The sequence below is a fragment of the Sciurus carolinensis genome, chromosome 3 (assembly GCF_902686445.1).
Source record: "Sciurus carolinensis chromosome 3, mSciCar1.2, whole genome shotgun sequence".
Lineage (NCBI taxonomy): Eukaryota > Metazoa > Chordata > Mammalia > Rodentia > Sciuridae > Sciurus > Sciurus carolinensis.
The window spans coordinates 36,585,794-36,603,612 of NC_062215.1; the positions used below are offsets into that span (position 1 = coordinate 36,585,794).

General features: G+C 37.0%; 1 protein-coding gene across 1 annotated transcript in view; it reads left to right on the plus strand.

Moving 5' to 3' along the window:
• The window catches only part of Aatf (apoptosis antagonizing transcription factor), a 104,060-nt gene that overhangs the window by 64,478 nt on the left and 21,763 nt on the right, over positions 1 to 17,819 (plus strand). The window contains exons 9-11 of the mRNA XM_047547463.1: positions 5,286 to 5,353; positions 7,158 to 7,238; positions 15,460 to 15,531. Of these exons, the coding sequence (XP_047403419.1) occupies positions 5,286 to 5,353; positions 7,158 to 7,238; positions 15,460 to 15,531 (221 nt within the window). The remainder of the gene's footprint in view (positions 1 to 5,285; positions 5,354 to 7,157; positions 7,239 to 15,459; positions 15,532 to 17,819) is intronic.

The window sequence follows — 17,819 nt, forward strand, 5'->3', positions numbered from 1 at the left end:
ATAACAAAAAGAAAATCCAATTTTAAAATGGGTAAAATCTCTAAATAAACATTATTCCAGAGAAAATATACAAATGGCTGGTAAGTACTGGAAGATACTCCACATCATTAGCCATCAGGGAAATGCAAATCAAAACTACAGTAGGATACCACTCCGCACTTAACGGGATAGCAGTACGTCAGTGTTTACACTATTATTAGTAAGTAAATGTCCACAAGCATTGTATTATGATTGCATTTTCTCTTGTAAGTTTTTTACTGGAGTTTATAATGCCTATTTCTAAAAGATATGCTTAGTTTTCTATATAGCTGTTGTGGGTTTTTTTCCTCATACACTCCACATTCCTCAAATACACAAAATAACTTGTCATTTTCTCTCTCCCTCCCACTTTCCCTGTCTGGAAACCTTACTCCAGGAGCTCTCTGGGCTCTTCCTTCCTGGAATGTTTGCTCTTGGCCTGGGTCATCTGCTCCTGTTGCTGTTGCTTCTTTCCTGAGTTAGACATCTGTGTCTAACATCTCATGTCTTTTTCTTTCTTGCTGTGCACTCCCATTTACTGAAGTGCATCCTCCTATGAAGGAATGTGTGGAAAGTAAACTGAACCCTTCTGTATGAAGATATCTTTCTGTAATTTTCTTTATAGGTGGTTAATGATTTGGCTATGTATGAAAGTTGAGACTGGAAATCATTTTGAAGCCATTTCTTTGGTGTTCTCTGGTATCTGCAGTTGCAACTGAGATCTAATCCCATTTTTATTTCCATTCCTTACTATGATGGATAACCATTCAGTTTATTTATTATCAAAACCGGGACACTTATGGTACTAGTCAGACAGACTATTAGGACAGTGAGCTTAAAACAGAACTCTCTTGGGTAAACTGGGACATGTGGTCACCCTCTTTCTATCTGACCTATTTTTTCACTATTTCAGATCTCTTTATCTCTGGTATTCTGCATTCCATGCTGGTGTGTATTGGCAAAGACCCTCTTTCATTCTACAAGCCTGCTTTTGCAGGCTCGTTCATGTTCTTTAATTTGAGGAAGAATTTTCATTATTATTTCATTAAAAATTTTCTCCCAACATTTGTTAGTCAGGTGTTTGACTTTCTAGATTGTTATCTAAATTTTTTTCTTCTTTTACAATGAAGAAGGTGATGTTATCTTTTTGCTTTCTTATTTTATATCTGAGAGACTTTTCAAACACTTATTTTCTAGTCCTGTTGAAATTTTTAAAAATTTCTGTTTGTGTTTAATTTCTTGTTTTAGTCTCCTTAAAATGTCTTGTTTTTATGGAAGTGTATTTTCTCTCTGGAGATATCTTCTGTGGGCTCTTGGCCCTCCCTTCCCCAACCTTTCTCTCTTTCTCTTTTTCTTACTTCCTTTCTTTTTCTTTCCCTTCCTCCTCCTTATTTCTCTCTCTTCCTTGTGTTTGTTTTGTTCTCTGCATTGCTTTCTTGTCCCTTTTTTCAATTTGTTTTGGTCTGTGCCTGAGGCTTTCCTCCAATGGTGGTTATTGTTTACCACCTGTTTATATATAAGGCTAAGGTATTAAAAGGGTTTTTTTTGAATCTCTGAAATCTTCTTAATTTCCTTAATAAAATTATGCTGTGACACACCCCCTTGGTCAGTATACCCTCAAACGTCAGAATTTATGTTGTGTTTGTGTTGCTATAACAAAATACCACAGACTGGGGAATTTATAAAATAAATAAATTTATTCTCTCACAGTTCTAGAGGCTGGGAAGCCAAGACATCATCAGATTTGGTTGTCTGGTCAGAACTACTCTTTACTTCCAAGATGTGACTTTGATGTTGATATCCACAGGAAGAATGCTATATCCTCATGAGGCAGAAGGGGAAGGGCAAAATGGACAAAGTCCCTTCCTCACACCCTTTCATAAGGGTACCCAAGCCCGCTCATAAGGGTAGAGCCTTCATCATTCCATTACCTCCTGAAGGCCTCTCCTCCCAATACTGTTATATTGGAGAGTAAGTTTCCCACGCCTGAATTTTGGGGGATGCCATCAGACCGTAGCAGCTTAGAAATACTTGGGGGTGGTTTCCAGAAAATAGTTCTGTGGTCTCATACCTAGGAAATTATACAACTGGGTGCTAGTATTCTATGAGTGGAAACAGGAAGGAAAGAAGGTTCCAGAGATTGGCATAGATCTTTCCACTTGTACCTCAGCCTAGACTTCTGTATTCCCACTCTGGAACTTCTGTGATTCAGTTTTCCACAGAATAAACATATTTCTCCCAGCAAGAGAATATGGTCCAGGTAGTCAGTCACTTTTCTGTGTTAGAGAATGTGTAATGGAGAAAGTCCAAGAGTGGTTCTGTCAGCATCACCATCAGCATCACCACCACCACCACCACCACCCTTCTCCTCCTCCTGCCCCTCCTCCCCCGAGGGAGCCTAAGTGACTCCACCTTCACCTTTATCCCTCTGGTGCTTTTTTAGTAACTACGTTTTATTCCTCCATCTTTGACTGCCTTAAATTTCTATGAAGATGGGTTCTCATTACCGCTTTCATTCTCTGCTCTTCTTTTGGGCTGATGCATTTATTTTATTCCTGTACTGTATTTTAGGAGGGTTGAAAAGGGAGAAAAAATAACCTAATGTGTTTAGTTTGCCATTTTTAACTGACTCTGGAATACATGTTTTCTAGTCAGTATCATAATGTCGATGAGATACTCAGTAGTAACAGTGTCATGACTATTATATCAACTTTATTGAAACAGTAAGCTCCAATAACTATAATAGGAACTTGAACTTTAGGGGAAAAGTTTGTTCCTGAAGTTGTAACTGAGAAGCAAAATTAAATTCTTGAGCCAGTATCCCTAAAACTTCATTTCCTTACTTTCTGTGTGCCCCAACTGCCTGCCTGCCTGCCTTCCTACCTTCCCACCTTCCCTCTGCCTTTCTACCTCTGTTCCTCCCTTCTTCCTCTCTCCTTCCTTCCATCTTTTCTCCATGCTCGGAGTTGAATCCAGGACCTCACACATGCTAGGTAAACATTCTGCCACTGAGCTACATCCCATTTTTCAACAACTTTCTTGAAAGCAGCTTTCCTAATTAAACTTAAATCCAGTGATGATGATAGCTGTGGAAAATAGTAATAGCCATGGGAATAGTTTGTTTGTTTGTTTCTGCTCTTTCATTCTGATCTTAGACACAAAAGAATCTTCTGAAATTTTAGACTGAATAAACTGGACTTGGCCAGAAAGACAAATAACATCTTCTTAATCATTAATGACTGAAAAGCACTTGGGTAGTGAACTTGCAGCCCAGGATTGTGTAGTACCACAGAGCGCTTGAAGGTAACTGCAGCACCAATTTGGTGTTTGAATCGAGGAAATCACTAAAGGGTAATAGATACACTGCAGTTGTGTGTCTCCAATTCCCAGCCTTTGTCAAGGGCACGTGGCGCTCTCTTCCCGATGAGACCACCCCTGTCGTGCTGGGGTAGTCTTCCAGGAGCACCGTACTCCCTGGTGGCCGTGTCTGCCCTGTCTTAAGGGATCAGGGATGATTAGGAAAACCAGGAAGGGTGTTGTAATCTCTTATGTAGCAATGAAATGCCCTCATTCCATGATTTCCCTCCTTTCTGTTGTTTCCTTTCTTCTCTTTATTATTATTAGCTGTCCCTTCCCCCATTGCCTAGCCTTGCTCTTCACAGCATATTGACTGGGAACCAGAAGCCCATTTCTGCTCAGCCTTCAGGGCAGCTGTTTACACAGCAGCGGTGTTACACAGGTTTACTGTGTCGTGTGTCTGTGTAACACTGGGTTTGGATCTTGTATTTAGCTGCCAGAAGTGACTGTGATGAAGTAGGAGAGATAAACTGATAGATTGGCTGCCAGAAAGATGTTGGGAATCAATCAGATAAACAGTGTAGAGAAATAGCTTGCTGTTTTCTAGTGATAATAAACCAGTGGCCTCTGGTCCCCGCATTTTTAAACGTAATTGCTGTGGTAATAATGTCCAAAATAGGCAAATGAAAAAACATCACAGGAGGTTTTTTTAATTGCGATTGAGATATCCCTTTCCCTTTTGCAGTAAAGATTCATCTTATGGAAGTGAATATTTTTATAAATTTGTTTTATTTCTTTGGGCCTACTTACATAAACAAATGAAAATTAGAAAGTGAACTACTTTCACAGGAATTTATTTTTTCTTCACCATCCTCCCCCGGCTTCAGCCGTTTAACTTGGTGAAATATCTATTTTGCTGCCATGCCTTACTTACAACATAATTGCTTATTTTTGTGAAGAAACACATTTTAAAGCCAAACCTGTATTATTGATGGATGATCAGCAGGAACTAGTTATTTTAGCATCCTCCCTTAGATTTTTCTCAGATTTTTGGAATTTTAATCTGTTGCTATTTCTCTGCATATAACACTTGTATAGGAGAAATGATATCTGGAGTCATTATTGTAACTTAAAATTCATCTCCTTTAATGTTTAGCTTGAAAATCAATTTCTTCTCTTCACGTAGGACTTTAAGATCCTATAGAGTCTTAAATCTGTGTGAAAGGAGTAGGTTCAGACTTAGGTTGGATGCAGTAGAGTACCCAGGATTAATAGGAGAGTGGGAGAGTAATTCAGAGTTCCCATGGAGTTACTCGTGCAGGATGAGAGACTGGCCCTCTGCATTGTACTTGCCATGTATCCAGATGATTTTGTTTGGGTTCCTTCTTAACATTTTTGTAGCTATGAGTGTGTAGGCATGGCGTCTGGTTGAGTCATTTGAAAGCCAGAGTAGCAGCAGGGGAAAAGCAAGAGGATGAAGTCCATGCTCTTCATTATCTATGGTCAAGGCTTTTGCTTGAGGACGGTCGTCCTGACAGAGGTTCTAGTTCAGAAGTTAACCATGCACAGTTGTACTGTTGGTGAGAAGCTGATGCATTTTCCTTTTTGCCACACAGCCCTTCCATCTGACCTTTTAAAGATTCTCTCCTTTGATATTAATGGGGTGGGCAAAACTAATCATAAAAACAATGAAGGGAATGTTGCACACTCATTGATCCATTTGAAATGAACTATAGTACAATAAGTCTTTCAAATGGACTTCTGAGCTCTTGCTATTGCCACCATTTAAAGATATATAAATATGAAAGGGTTAATGAGAATTCAGTCATGCTCTTGCCACTGGGTTGTCCCTTATTGATTGTAGTTTTAGAGCTGTCACTGTGCCATTCAGAATTCCTTCTATGCCCTTTTAAAGTCAGTTGGTTCTGGGAGATGATAAATAAATCAGTTGCTTTTCCTTTTTCCCCTAGCTCCTTCGAGAACTCATAGAACGAAAGACCAGCTCCTTGGATCCCAATGATCAGGTGGCCATGGGAAGGTAATTTAGATATGGTTTTCTACTCATGCAAGTAGTCTAAATAATAGTTCCTCCTGTTGAGTCCCCTTAATTCTGCCTCCAAAGCAGTGATTGGTCCTGTAATGATCAAAGTTAAGCAAGATAATAGCTAGAAAGACAAAGTGACAAATTGTTTATCCTGTATTGCCTTAAATATAATTTGAAAAGAGATTATGAAACACCAAGTGTTTGTTTTAGTGTTTCTTTTTCAGTCTTTCTTGTGCTCTTTGCTCTAGGGTTTGGGTTGTGAATTGTATCCATATCAATCTGCTGACCAGTGGATAAAAAGCAGCCACCAAACATGTGCTCTCAGCTGTCAGAATGTGGCTCTGTGCACAACAGGTTCCTTGCTCAGAGTTGAATCTGCTTTGTTAGTCTGCCCTAATTTAGACCTTCAGTAAAAGCTTTAGCACAATTAGAAATGGAACATGGCAGCATTACCCAGATGTCAGGGTAGAATGTAAAGTAGTGAAGGAAGGCTCTTGTGTGTACCCTTCATCCCATGGTTGGAAAATAAAAAGGGCATTTAGAGTGCTACCTAATGAATAGTGTACATTTAAATAGCCATGAGCCATAATTTGCAAAAGCATGAAAGGAAACAAAAGCTGCAAGTGCCAGAATGGGATTCTGGGCAGAGCAGTATTTTGAGAAAGCAATGAAAAATTTGTGTTGATGAAATAATTTTATTTGAGTAGAATATTATTTGAATTTTAGGGTAGGATGTTGTCGATATTTCTTATATCTCCAGAATGTTAGCGAGGGCTGTTTGCCATAAATTTAATGTGATAGAGCAAATTGCATTTAAGTGATGATTATATTGTACATTTATCTGACTTTACAATAAAATAGATTATGGTAATTAAGATTATATTAAGATTACAGTAATTGGATTTCCCTAGATTTTTCCCCCCCATGTTGAGTTCTCATTGTGTAAATCAGGTAAGATGACTAGCTGCTGCTGCTGTTTTGCCTTTTTTCCTCCTCCTCCTCCTCCTCTTCCTCTTCCTCTTTTTCTTCTGATGTTTGTTAATAGGAGCTGTTTGTAAAGATTTTCTTAACCTGGTGTCTGTTATTTGAAAAATTAATTTCTGCTTATCTAAAATGACTACAGAATATATGAATCTTTTTTGGATCCTATCCAGACAAACCAACTGTAAAATTGAGATAATTTGGGAAATTTGAAGACTGACTGAATATTTGATAGTAAAGTATTATTGTTAACTTTTTTTTTTAGGTGTGATAATTGTATTGAGGTTATATTGGGGGAAAAGAGTCCTTTTATCAATATGTACTGAAATATTTATAGATGAAATGAAAACTAAATAAAACTAGCATCAATAATGGATAATTATTTAAAAATTTGCAAGCACAAAAAAGCACTTGAGTATTAGCAAAGGAAAAATTAGACTTAAAGAGTTCACGTGTTCAAACCAACCAACAGTTGCAGCAAGAGAACATGCCACACAGCTGAAACATTAGAGGAAAATGCAAGCAGCTATACTCAATTTGATGGGTTTTCCTGCAGACTGGTAGATTTAGTGCTTGTCACAGCAGCTCCAGATACTAAGGAGCATTGTTAACGAAATTTGCTGTAGAATTTCCCAGCTGCCTTTTATGTTTTACCATTGCACAAATCCTCTTCAATTGATTAGTCACTTTGGCTCCAGACTATCTTGAGGAATTTGATGATTTCTGCAGGGTTGTTACTGAGAAAAATTTCAATTTGTCAATATGTATAACTATTTCTGTTAGTGATGATGCATAACATTGCTTGTAAATTTCCCAGGCAGTGGCTTGCAATCCAGAAGCTACGAAGCAAAATCCACAAGAAAGTAGATAGGAAAGCCAGCAAAGGAAGGAAACTTCGGTGAGTTGCTTTTTTGAGAAAATGTGAACGTATGTTTTGTTTCTTCTTTTTAAGGATCAGAAAAATAACAAGTAATATTTAAGGGATTTTTGTGACTCAATTTTTCTTACTCTAAAATGGAAATATAGTTTTATTGACTTTTTGTTCTACTGTTTTGATTGGATGTGTAAAATAATACCTGAAGCTCAGTGGTAGAGTACTTGCCTAGCATGGGTGAGGCATTGAGTTGGATCCTTAGCACCACTTAAATAAAATAAAGGTATTCTGTCTCCACTACAATAAAAAGAAAATTTAAATAATGTCTGTATTTCTGAAAAAGAAATAATACGAAAACAAAGGCAACATAGTTTAAATTATTTTAGTTTTAAAAAGAAATAAGTAAAGCTCCAAAAAATGTTAATGGTGTGTTTAAATGAGGCAAGAAAATTAATTTTAAGAGATATTGATTGATTGGTACCAGGGATTGAACCCAGGGTACTTAACCACTGAGCCACATCCTTAGTCCCCCACCTTTTTAATTTTGAGATAGGGTCTTGCTAAGCTGCTTAGACTTCACTAAATTGCTAAGGCTGGCTTTGAACTTGGAATCCTCCTGCCTCAGCCTCCTGAGTCCCTGGAATTATAGGCTTGTGCCAGCAACAAATTTTTTTAAAGGGTCTAGGGATGTAGCTCAGAAGCAGAACTCCTCTGGGTTCAATCCCCATTGTCACACATAGTAAACAAAGAAGGAGCAAGAGTAGGAATTAGCATTGCTACACTTTGACCTATATTCCTGGTAATTTGTGTGTGTGTGTGTGTGTGTGTGTGTGTGTGTAATACAATGTCATCACACAGAGCCTCAGTGTCAGAGAAATCACTTGTAATTCAGGTGCACACACAGAAAATCTTAAACTTGTTGCGTTAGGATGGTTTTAGATGTATAGTTAATCCCACATCCTTATTAGTGTCCTGCCTGTTGTTAAATTTTCTTTAGACAAATGTGGATCTGTCTCATTTTAAAGATCTGAGTAGATTTTGCAACCACTTTAACTTGTTTTAGTATTTAATGAAACTCAACGCCACATGCTTATTTTTCTTCGCAAAAGTGCAAAGTTACTTTTCAGTATGTATTGATTTAGTTACTTTTAAGTCTCAAGTTAAATTGCTGTAATTTGTTTTAACTTTTTTTCATATGTTGAAATTTTCAGTTCTTCATTCTTTTCTGGGTGCATTGTGTAATGGTTAACGTCATGTACTCAGAGCCAGACTGCTTGAATCTGAGTCCCAGCTTTGACAGTGACAGTTACTTTGGGCAATGCCCTTAAATTCTCTGCACTAATTTCATCTTTAAGCCCTGGTGGTTTGTTATGAGGATCTCGTTATACTGAAAGCAGGCACTATGGTTTCCTATCTGATTTTCTTAGCTCTTGTGAAGTTAACTTGGAGCATGGATAGCTTGTTCAGCTTGGCGTGTCTATGGAAAGATGATTATTGGAAGATCTTGCTCAGCTGCCATTTTGCTCTGCCTGCCTCCACGAAGGTGATTTTGCTGTAAGGATTAAATGGCAAGTATGCAACTCTCAGAGTAGTGCAGGTGCATAGTAAGCAATACATAAGTACTTGTTGCCATTGTTGTTATAGCTGCTGTTGCTATTCCAGAGCTGCATCAGTGTCTTGCCCTAGTGCTCACTTACTTGCTCCAGCACATGCTGCCTGTGTGCCTGTCTCCTCTTCCTTCCCCACCAAGGATTTTAGGAAGAATGTTACCAATAGTACTAAAGTAATAGTAATAGTAATAGTAAGTGACTAGGCTGAATAACTACCTCCTTCTTTGCTAGGATCAGGTTTTTCTTCAGTCCTGTGCTTTTAAAACTACAGCCTCATGAGGTCATTAATGTTCTCTAGAGAGGGGAACTAAGGATTTTAAATTGGGAGACTTGGGTTCAAATCCTGACTCTGCCTGGCTTTTTTACTTTGGTTGTTCTTTATTCTCTGGGCCTACTTTCATTTACTAAGTGGAGATAATATTCCCTACTTTAGAGATTTGGTGTGGAAATTAAGTGAAACAATGTGTAAATGTCTGGTACACAATAGGCATTCAAATGCTAGCTTGTTCTGTTCTCTTGTGTTTATTGGCATTTCTTTTTTCTTTTTTTTTACGGTGCTGGGGATTGAACCCAGGGCCTTGTGCTTGCAAGGCAAGCACTCTACCAACTGAGCTATATCCCCAGCCCTCTATTGGCATTTCTTTTGCAAAAGAATTGAGAGAGGAAAAAATGCCTTTTCAACAATATTGCATTGTTTTGAATTTTGTAAATATTGGGGCAAGTAGCTATATTGTGTACTCTCTGAGGTCAAGGATGTGCTACTTTGTTCTTTAATTCATACCTTATCTATAAATAAATACTACCTTGTTAGCTAGAAAATATTTTTGGATGATTATGATAGTAAAATTAAAATGCTCATCAGATAATGAGAAATGACTATAACATTACACAAAGAAATCTGGGGCTGAGAGTGTTGCTCAGTGGTAGAATGTATGCTGCTTAATGCACAAGTTCCTAAGTTTGACCTCCAGCACTGCGCAGGATGAATGTTGAAAATGGGAGCACTTTTCTGGCAAATACTTAGGAGAACTTGAGCCTGTCGTTTCCTAAATCAAAATACATTTATCAAAATTGTTATTTATCAAATTGAAAGGGAAACCATAATAATTTTCTTTTAATAGAAATTGCTTCATTGATTAATTTATGAAACTAACCTCATTAAATTGTTTGGTAGAGGTATGTTTCAATACAATTACATACCTCTGGTTTTGAACATTTTGGTAATGGTGTAAATCCCCACATCCACATGATATCCAGAGGCATTAAAATCTTATTCTTTCAACTGACAGGGAAAGACATTTTATTTAACTAAGGCTAACCATTATAATATATAATATATAAGGTTTTAGTGTCCTTCAGGTCTAGGGATTGTAGTAGGTGCCTGTATTCTAAAGAGGATGGCAGATTGTTGCAGATGGCGAGACCATAGAGACTATCCTGCCTGACCCCCAACGGAACAAACTGTTCAGGAAAACTTTGTAAGATGCAACATGCTTGCTGAGACTTGAGAGACTAGTAAGCGTTAGTTCAGTAAACGGGAAGAAGAGTATATTTACAGAAATGATTTTCAGAGAGTGGTGGACTCATTTGGGAAACTGCAATTAATTTGTTTTGGCTGAGACTTAATATGGAATATGGGAGAATGGCCAGAGATGAGGTTATATGTGTAGGTAAGTGCTAGATTATGGTCATGCTGAGAATTTTAGATTTTATTTGGTAGACTGTAGTGAATCATCATTGAAAGATTTTAGGCAGAGGAATGTTGTTGTCACTCTTGAATTTTAGGCAGTTCTGGGGGTTTTGTAGAAATGGACTAGAAATTTCTGAGGTCAAGGACTGGAAGAAATAAGAGATGATAGACTGAGACATTAATGCAGGTGAGTAGTTTGTACTTAAGAGGTCAAAGAAAGTGAGAAAGAGTGGTTTCCAAAGTTTCAGAGGAAACGATAGATTTTGTTATTATTCTTTGATATGTGTATGCTAGAATGAGAAACTCAGGGTTTTGGAATATGTTACATTTGACAGTCTTTAGAACTCCAAATTTTCAGATGGAATTTTGAGTCAGGAGAAGGATGTAGATATTTATTAGTTAATAAGTTTAGAAACAATTTAATTGCAGAATATGACAAGAGTCTAAAGCAACAAGAATAAAACCCTGAGGAATGTCAGCATACATGAAATAGAGGAAGAGGAGTCCATAAAGTGTGCTGCGGAAGAGTGGTCATCTGTACTTACCTGACTCTCCCTGTGACTGTGAATGTGAGGGATATTGTCAGAGTCAAAGAGAAATCTTTACTAATAGCAGTAGTGATTACTAACATTTAGACACCGCCTCACTGCCAGGCACTGCCGAGCTGTTTATATAGAGAGGCATAAAGAGCACAGGCTCTGGAGCCAAACTGTCTAGGTTTGAAATCCAACTATTCCATTTACTATTTACTATACTTGGAGACCTTTTCTTAAAAATATTTTTTAGATGTTGATAAACCTTTATTTTTTTCTTATGTGTGGTGCTGAGAAGTGAACCCAGCGCCTCACACATGCTAGGCAAGTGCTTTACCACCACTGAGCCACAACCCCAGCCCCAATACTTGGAGACCTTGAGCAAGTTACTTTACACTCTATGCTTCAATCTCTTCATCTGTGAACCGAGTATAATAATTGAAGTCACATCTCACAGGGTTGTTATGCGGATTAAATGAACTAATTCATGTAAAGTGCTTAGAGAAGATAAGTAACCTACCCAGCATTACAGGACTAGTAAGTAGCAAACTGGAATTTGAACTATTTGGTCTGATTCCAGAACGTATGCTGTGGTTGTTGAGTTGTTGCACAGGCAGGACTAACTGACCTAGGCAGGCACCAAAAAAACCTCCTGGCTACCTTAACATCCGGTCCTAAAGGATTAAACTCAGTGGGTCAGAGATGAGAATATTGTAAGTAATTCCCTTAAGTGAGACTTCAAGAACAGGTAGGGTGTGCCAGCTGTCCTCACTGATATTAGGTCCTACCATGGAACAAGTTGTTCTTTGTTTATGATAGTATTAGAAAGATAAGATTTCCAGAAAAGTTATAGCAAAGATTAACATTGTTTACATGGTAATAGGCGATTATGATAGCCTAGTCAGACTGAACATGGTACTTGCTGGCTGAGAAATATTTGGGGGTTGGGAAATGATTGTAATTATTAATTATCAATATTTTACTTAGCATTATATAAGTAGATTTTATCATAAGTCATAAAGTAAATGTATTAAACTCTTGGGCTTTAATAATGAGATGTCAAGACTGGGGGTATAGCTCAGTGGTAGAGCACGTGCCTAGTGTGTGTGAGAACCTGTATTTATGCAAGAATGTTTTATCGTGTTGGTCTGTTCTTCCACAACAAAATCACATTTATGTTTTCTTAGCTTGGTTGGTAAAAGGTATTCTAATACCAAAACATGCACCCATCCTTGGCAGCACTGAGAACAGATGAAATACCTTACATAAGTACACATTACTAAATTGTCTTTAATCTGATTACTTCTTAAAACCTGTCCTTCATCACGTAGTTAATAGTTCTTAAATATATTGTGTTTAAGTGTAAAGGTATTCTAGAGGAGTGCAATTCAGCAAAAGTGTGTCTTACATAATTTTAAATGTTCTAATTGCCACTTTAAAAAAGTAAAAACAGGCTAACTTAATTTTAATAATGATTCATTTAACCCAGTGTACCAAAAATGATTTAAATAATTTATGATTTTAAACGTTATTAATGATATGCATTACACCCTTTGCCAAAGATCTTCAAAATCTGATATTTGTCTTAAAATTACAGTGTCTCTTAATTCAGAGTAGCCACAACTCAGATGCTAAGTAGTGTTATATGATTAATGGTGACAGTATTAGACTGTACAACTACAGAGTAGCACTCCATGACTTTATCCAGAAAGCATATTAAACCTGTCTTTGAACATAGCTGAGAATAAGTATTCATTTTTTCAGATGGACATGAAAGTTTAGTGAAACCCAAGGATGTTAAAAAAAAAAAAAAATTACTTTTTTCCTAATACAGGGTATTGAACCCAGGACCTCTTACAGGCAAGTGCTCCACCTGTGAGCTACATCCCCAGTCACTTTACATATATATATATTATTTGTTTATTTTGGGATTCTTTTGAGGCAGGGTCTTATGATGTGGCTAAGATTGGCCTTGACTTCAAATAAACCTCTCACCTCAGCCTCCTGAGTAGCTAGGCACAAGCTACCATGTCCAGCTGAAAATTTTATTTAATTACCAGCATTTATGCTTTATTTAAATTAAGAGGTTATATAAGTATTTATGGTCTTATACATTGACACAACCTTTGGAAGGTTATTTTGGCTGTCTTTTAATTTTACATATGCATACATTTTAATTTAGCAGTTTTACATCTCAAAATTTATTTCATAGAAATACAAGATGTAGCATACAATAATTTATGTTTAAGACTCCTCACTTTGACATTGTTTAATGTTTTTAAAAGAGCAGAGGCTAGGCAGTTATGGTTGTACAGGCCTGTAGTCCCAGCGACTCGGGAGGCTAAGGCAGGAGAATCACAAGTTCAAGGCCAGCTTCAGCAACTTAGCGAGGCCTTAAGCAACTTAGCAAGGACCTGCTTCAAAATAAAAAATAAAATAGGGCTGGGGATGTGGCTCAGTGGTACAGTGCCTCTGGGTTTCTGGGTTCATCTCTGGTACCAAAAATAGATAGATAGATAGATAGATAGATAGATAGATAGATCGAGCGAGCAGTGGTGATATAAATGCCCATCTATAGGAGAAAAAAATAAGTTATATTAACAAAATGGAATACTCTGAAATTATGAAAAAAGAGTGGAGTATGCTATATGGTTTTGTGCTACAACCAAAGTAACATTTTTAATTATTATTTAAATTATTAAAATGGTTATTTCTTCAGGATAGGATTATAGGAAACTTTTCAGTTTTCTATACATTTCTGTATTTGGAATCTTGGTCTAAGAATTACATATTACTTTTTTGGTATATGTTAATTTTTAAAACTAGAAGATAGCTTAGAGTTTTTGGTGTTTTTTCCCTTATAAAAAGTGAAAAATTGGAAGCAGTATAAATATTCAGAACTATTTCATGGTACTTCCACTTCTGGAGTTGTATGTAGCCATTCAGATACTGTTTAGGGGATAATGCTAAGAGAAAAAAAGAATATGAAAGTATGTGTGTGTGCATATGTGTAAAAGGATCTGTATGTAAAACAAACACAACTAACTATAACGATTGTCTGCAGGTGAAGGAAGTGTGTCTTCCCCCCAGATTTTCTATAGTGAATTTATACTTTTTCTGATCCATTGGACTGAACAGAATTATAACACTATTATTTTATTTATTTATTTATTTTGGCAGTAATGGGGATTAGGTCTGGGGCCTTTGTTAAATGCATTAGTTCAGAAATGAAATTTGGAAGACTTAGTTGAGAATGGTACAGTAGAGAACTGAATTATTTGGTATGTGTTAAAATGTTTCTGAAGCTGAGCGTGGTGGCGCACGCCTGTAATCTGAGTGACTCAGGAGGCTGAGACCGGAGGATCATGAGTTCAAAGCCAGCCTCAGCATCAGCAAGGTGCTAAACAACTCAGTGAGACCCTGTCTCTAAATAAGAGAATACAAAATAGGTCTGGGGATGTGTCTCAGTGGTTGAGTGCCCCTGAGTTCAATCCCTGGTTACCATTCCCACCCCAACAAAAAACATTTCTGAAACCATAAAACATTATGCATGTGAAAATATTTATTATATTTTTGTTTATGGATAGTGTTTTGCCCAAGTAGAAGGGTTTTGGTTAGCATTTTATTTTATATATGTGTATGCATATATTTAGATAGTCACATAAGCCTCTTCCATTCTGATGAATAGTAAGGGAAACCTTATTGAATTCTCTTTGGTGTAATTTGATCTGCATAAGGTCATAGCAGTCGCTTATTCCTTTTCTATTGGTGGGAAGTATAAGTAATAAACTTCCATAACACCTCTGTTAAAGATCTTTGATTCTGACGTGTTCTGACCTTACTTGTGCTCCCTAATTTAAAGATGGGGAAATGAAAGACCTGGTGCATGGAGCCAGTGCATGGAGATGGTGGTATGAGTCTTAGGGGCCTTTTCTCACTCAGGGAACCAGTGATGGTTCTGGTGAGTATTGCCTTCAGGAGTTATCCCACTGCCTGTGCTATTGCCATCAGGTAGCTTTAATGACACTGAGAAATGATTAAGATGTACTTAGAGGAGGAAAATGGGGAAGTCAAGTCCTCATTGACTTTTGTCTGGAATGATGTTTGAGGGTTTGTATATTGCTGAAAGGCACAAGTGTATCTGCTCTTTTAGGGCTGTGATATAAATGGATCTGTGCTGAACCATTGTCATTTACAGTGTACTGTTATCAGACTTTTTTTTTTCCTGAGCCATTAAAGAAAAAGGGAAAAATATAGTTGTGCATGGCAAGTGCCCGTGAATTTTTCCCTATTCCTCTCTGGAACCAAATATCCCTATTATCATTTCTGGAGTATGTTAACTCATAGAATGTTTCCTTTGCTAGGTTAATAGTTACTAATGCTGCTGCCTGTTTGTTTTCTGCTTTGTTTAGGTTTCACGTCCTTAGCAAACTCTTAAGCTTCATGGCACCTATTGACCACACTACAATGAATGATGATGCCAGGTGAGTAAGAGATTAATTATATGTCTCAAATGGTTTCATGACAGCCTGATATTGACCTGTTCTACAGCCTGTCACCCTCTTGTTTCTTCTTATCAGTTAACCATTTGTCATTGGCATCATAGGAAGGGTCCTTGTCACATCTCTTCACTCCCATAATTACTGTAAAGCCAAATCAAAAATTTCCATACACCTTAATGCTGCCTCTAGTGGCTGTTTGTTTTTGCTGCTAGGTTATTTATTTATTTATGTATTTGTTTGTTTATTTAAGTTTAGTCCATCTGCCTAGGACATCTGAGCTCTTTTCTAGGCCACAGGGTCATGATAGCATGTGTGCATGCATCAAGGGTTTTATGTATAGCTCTCTTTTTAGAGTGGCTCTAGAGATTGCTGTAGAGATGTGCATCTGTTGTGTTTGTTGAGACTTCTTTTGAGGGTTAGAGGGTTTTTACAAAAGAGGTACATGCTTATTTTATAAAGTGAAACAATCAAAATACATACAGGAAAATACAGAACTTATTATAATTCAGAAGTAACCTCTTTGGTAATCATTTTTTAAAGAATAATTTATGGGGCTGGGGAGATAGCTCAGTTGGTAGAGTCCTTCCCTTGCAAGCACAAGGCCCTGGGTTCAATCCCCAGCACCCCCCAAAAAAAAAAAATTTATGTATGATATGTCAAAATATACTCAGCTGTCATTTATATCTATAAAGAACAAATGAAAAATAATTTATAAATTTATGAATTGCATTCTACCATAATGCAAGGCTTCACTTTTCCCACATTTATGTACCATTTGTTGATTCTTTTTTTTTGTAAGTTGTAGATGGATGCAATACCTTTATTTATTTATTTTTATCTGCTGCTGAAGATTGAACCCATTGCTTCACATGTGCTAGGCAAGTGCTCTACTGCTGAGCTACAACTCCAGCCCTTGTTGATTCTTTTTTAACAATATGGATTTATGCTTTCCAGTTTTATTCGATGAGTTATATTTATTTAGATGCTAAAATTGTCCCAGATGAATGGAAGCCTCTGTAAGCTGCTTGTGCCTTTTGATGTATCTCCAATCATTCTTTGAGTATGTCCTTACTCTCTGGCACAAGATGTTCAAAGTCCACAAGATTCCCTGTGCCAGTCCTGGAATCTTTCTCCAAGGAGCACCCCCTGCCCCCTTTTCAGTAGATAATGATTTTTAGAAACCAAGAGCTGGGTTCCAGGGATGCTGGAACTGACAATTTTTGTTTCCAGGCCCTCTTAGCACATGGAACTAGAAACGTGTGAGTCCACATACACAAACACACAGGATGACTACTCTTAACATCTCAGATTATTTCTTCTGTGTCTGAGCTCCTTTTCAAAATATTCTTATTTTTCTTTTTTTATATAATTGAAATTATATTCTACTATAAATATTTTATATATGGTGAGCATTTTCCTGTCATTAAAATAATTTAAAATGACTACATAGTATTTTTATATTTAGTCACCCACAGACTGTTGGGACATTTAAATTGCTTTTAATTGTTGTAATTAATGCCATGGTAGACATTTTTAAGCATAATTATCTACCAAGTGAGATTACTGGTCATAAGTAGGCACATGTGGCTTTTGCCAGCTTTATTTAACCTTAAACTATGTATCTGCTTTTTGCTTGAGAGTCTTTAGTTTGCCATCATATCTCATCAGATTTTTCTCCCCTATGCTTGAAAAGAGATAGATCTATAAGTTTAGGCAAACACAATTGTTATTTTTCATTTTGGTTTGTTTAGTGCTTTGAGTATAAAGCAGCTTATGGGTGGTTCTGAGTACCTTTATATCTGTCTTTATGACCTCATATGTTCCCCTGCACTTTGGAAATGAGCACTTGAGTAGGGCTAGGGTTTTCCCCCCTCTGGGTCCAGTCTATTTAAAAATTACAGAATAAAGTAAGTACATTTTAGATTCCCTACCAGGATGGCATAAAAAAAATTACATCAATAAGAAAAGAACTACATGTTTGAAGTTAAACCAAACCCTTTAAGGTTACATTATTATCCCAGATATAAAATAAATCTGGCTTAAATATTAGTGACATCTTTCTTTCCTTTTTTTTTTTTTTTCCAAGTACTGGAGATTGAACCCAGGGCCATGTACATGCTAAGCACCTTTGAGCTACACCCCCAGTCCTGTTTATTTTATTTTGAAACAGTCTTATTAAGTTGCCTGGACTGACCTCAAACTTGGGATATTACTGCCTCAGCCTCCTGAGTAGCTGGGCCTACAGGCTTGTGACACCATACCCAGCTAGT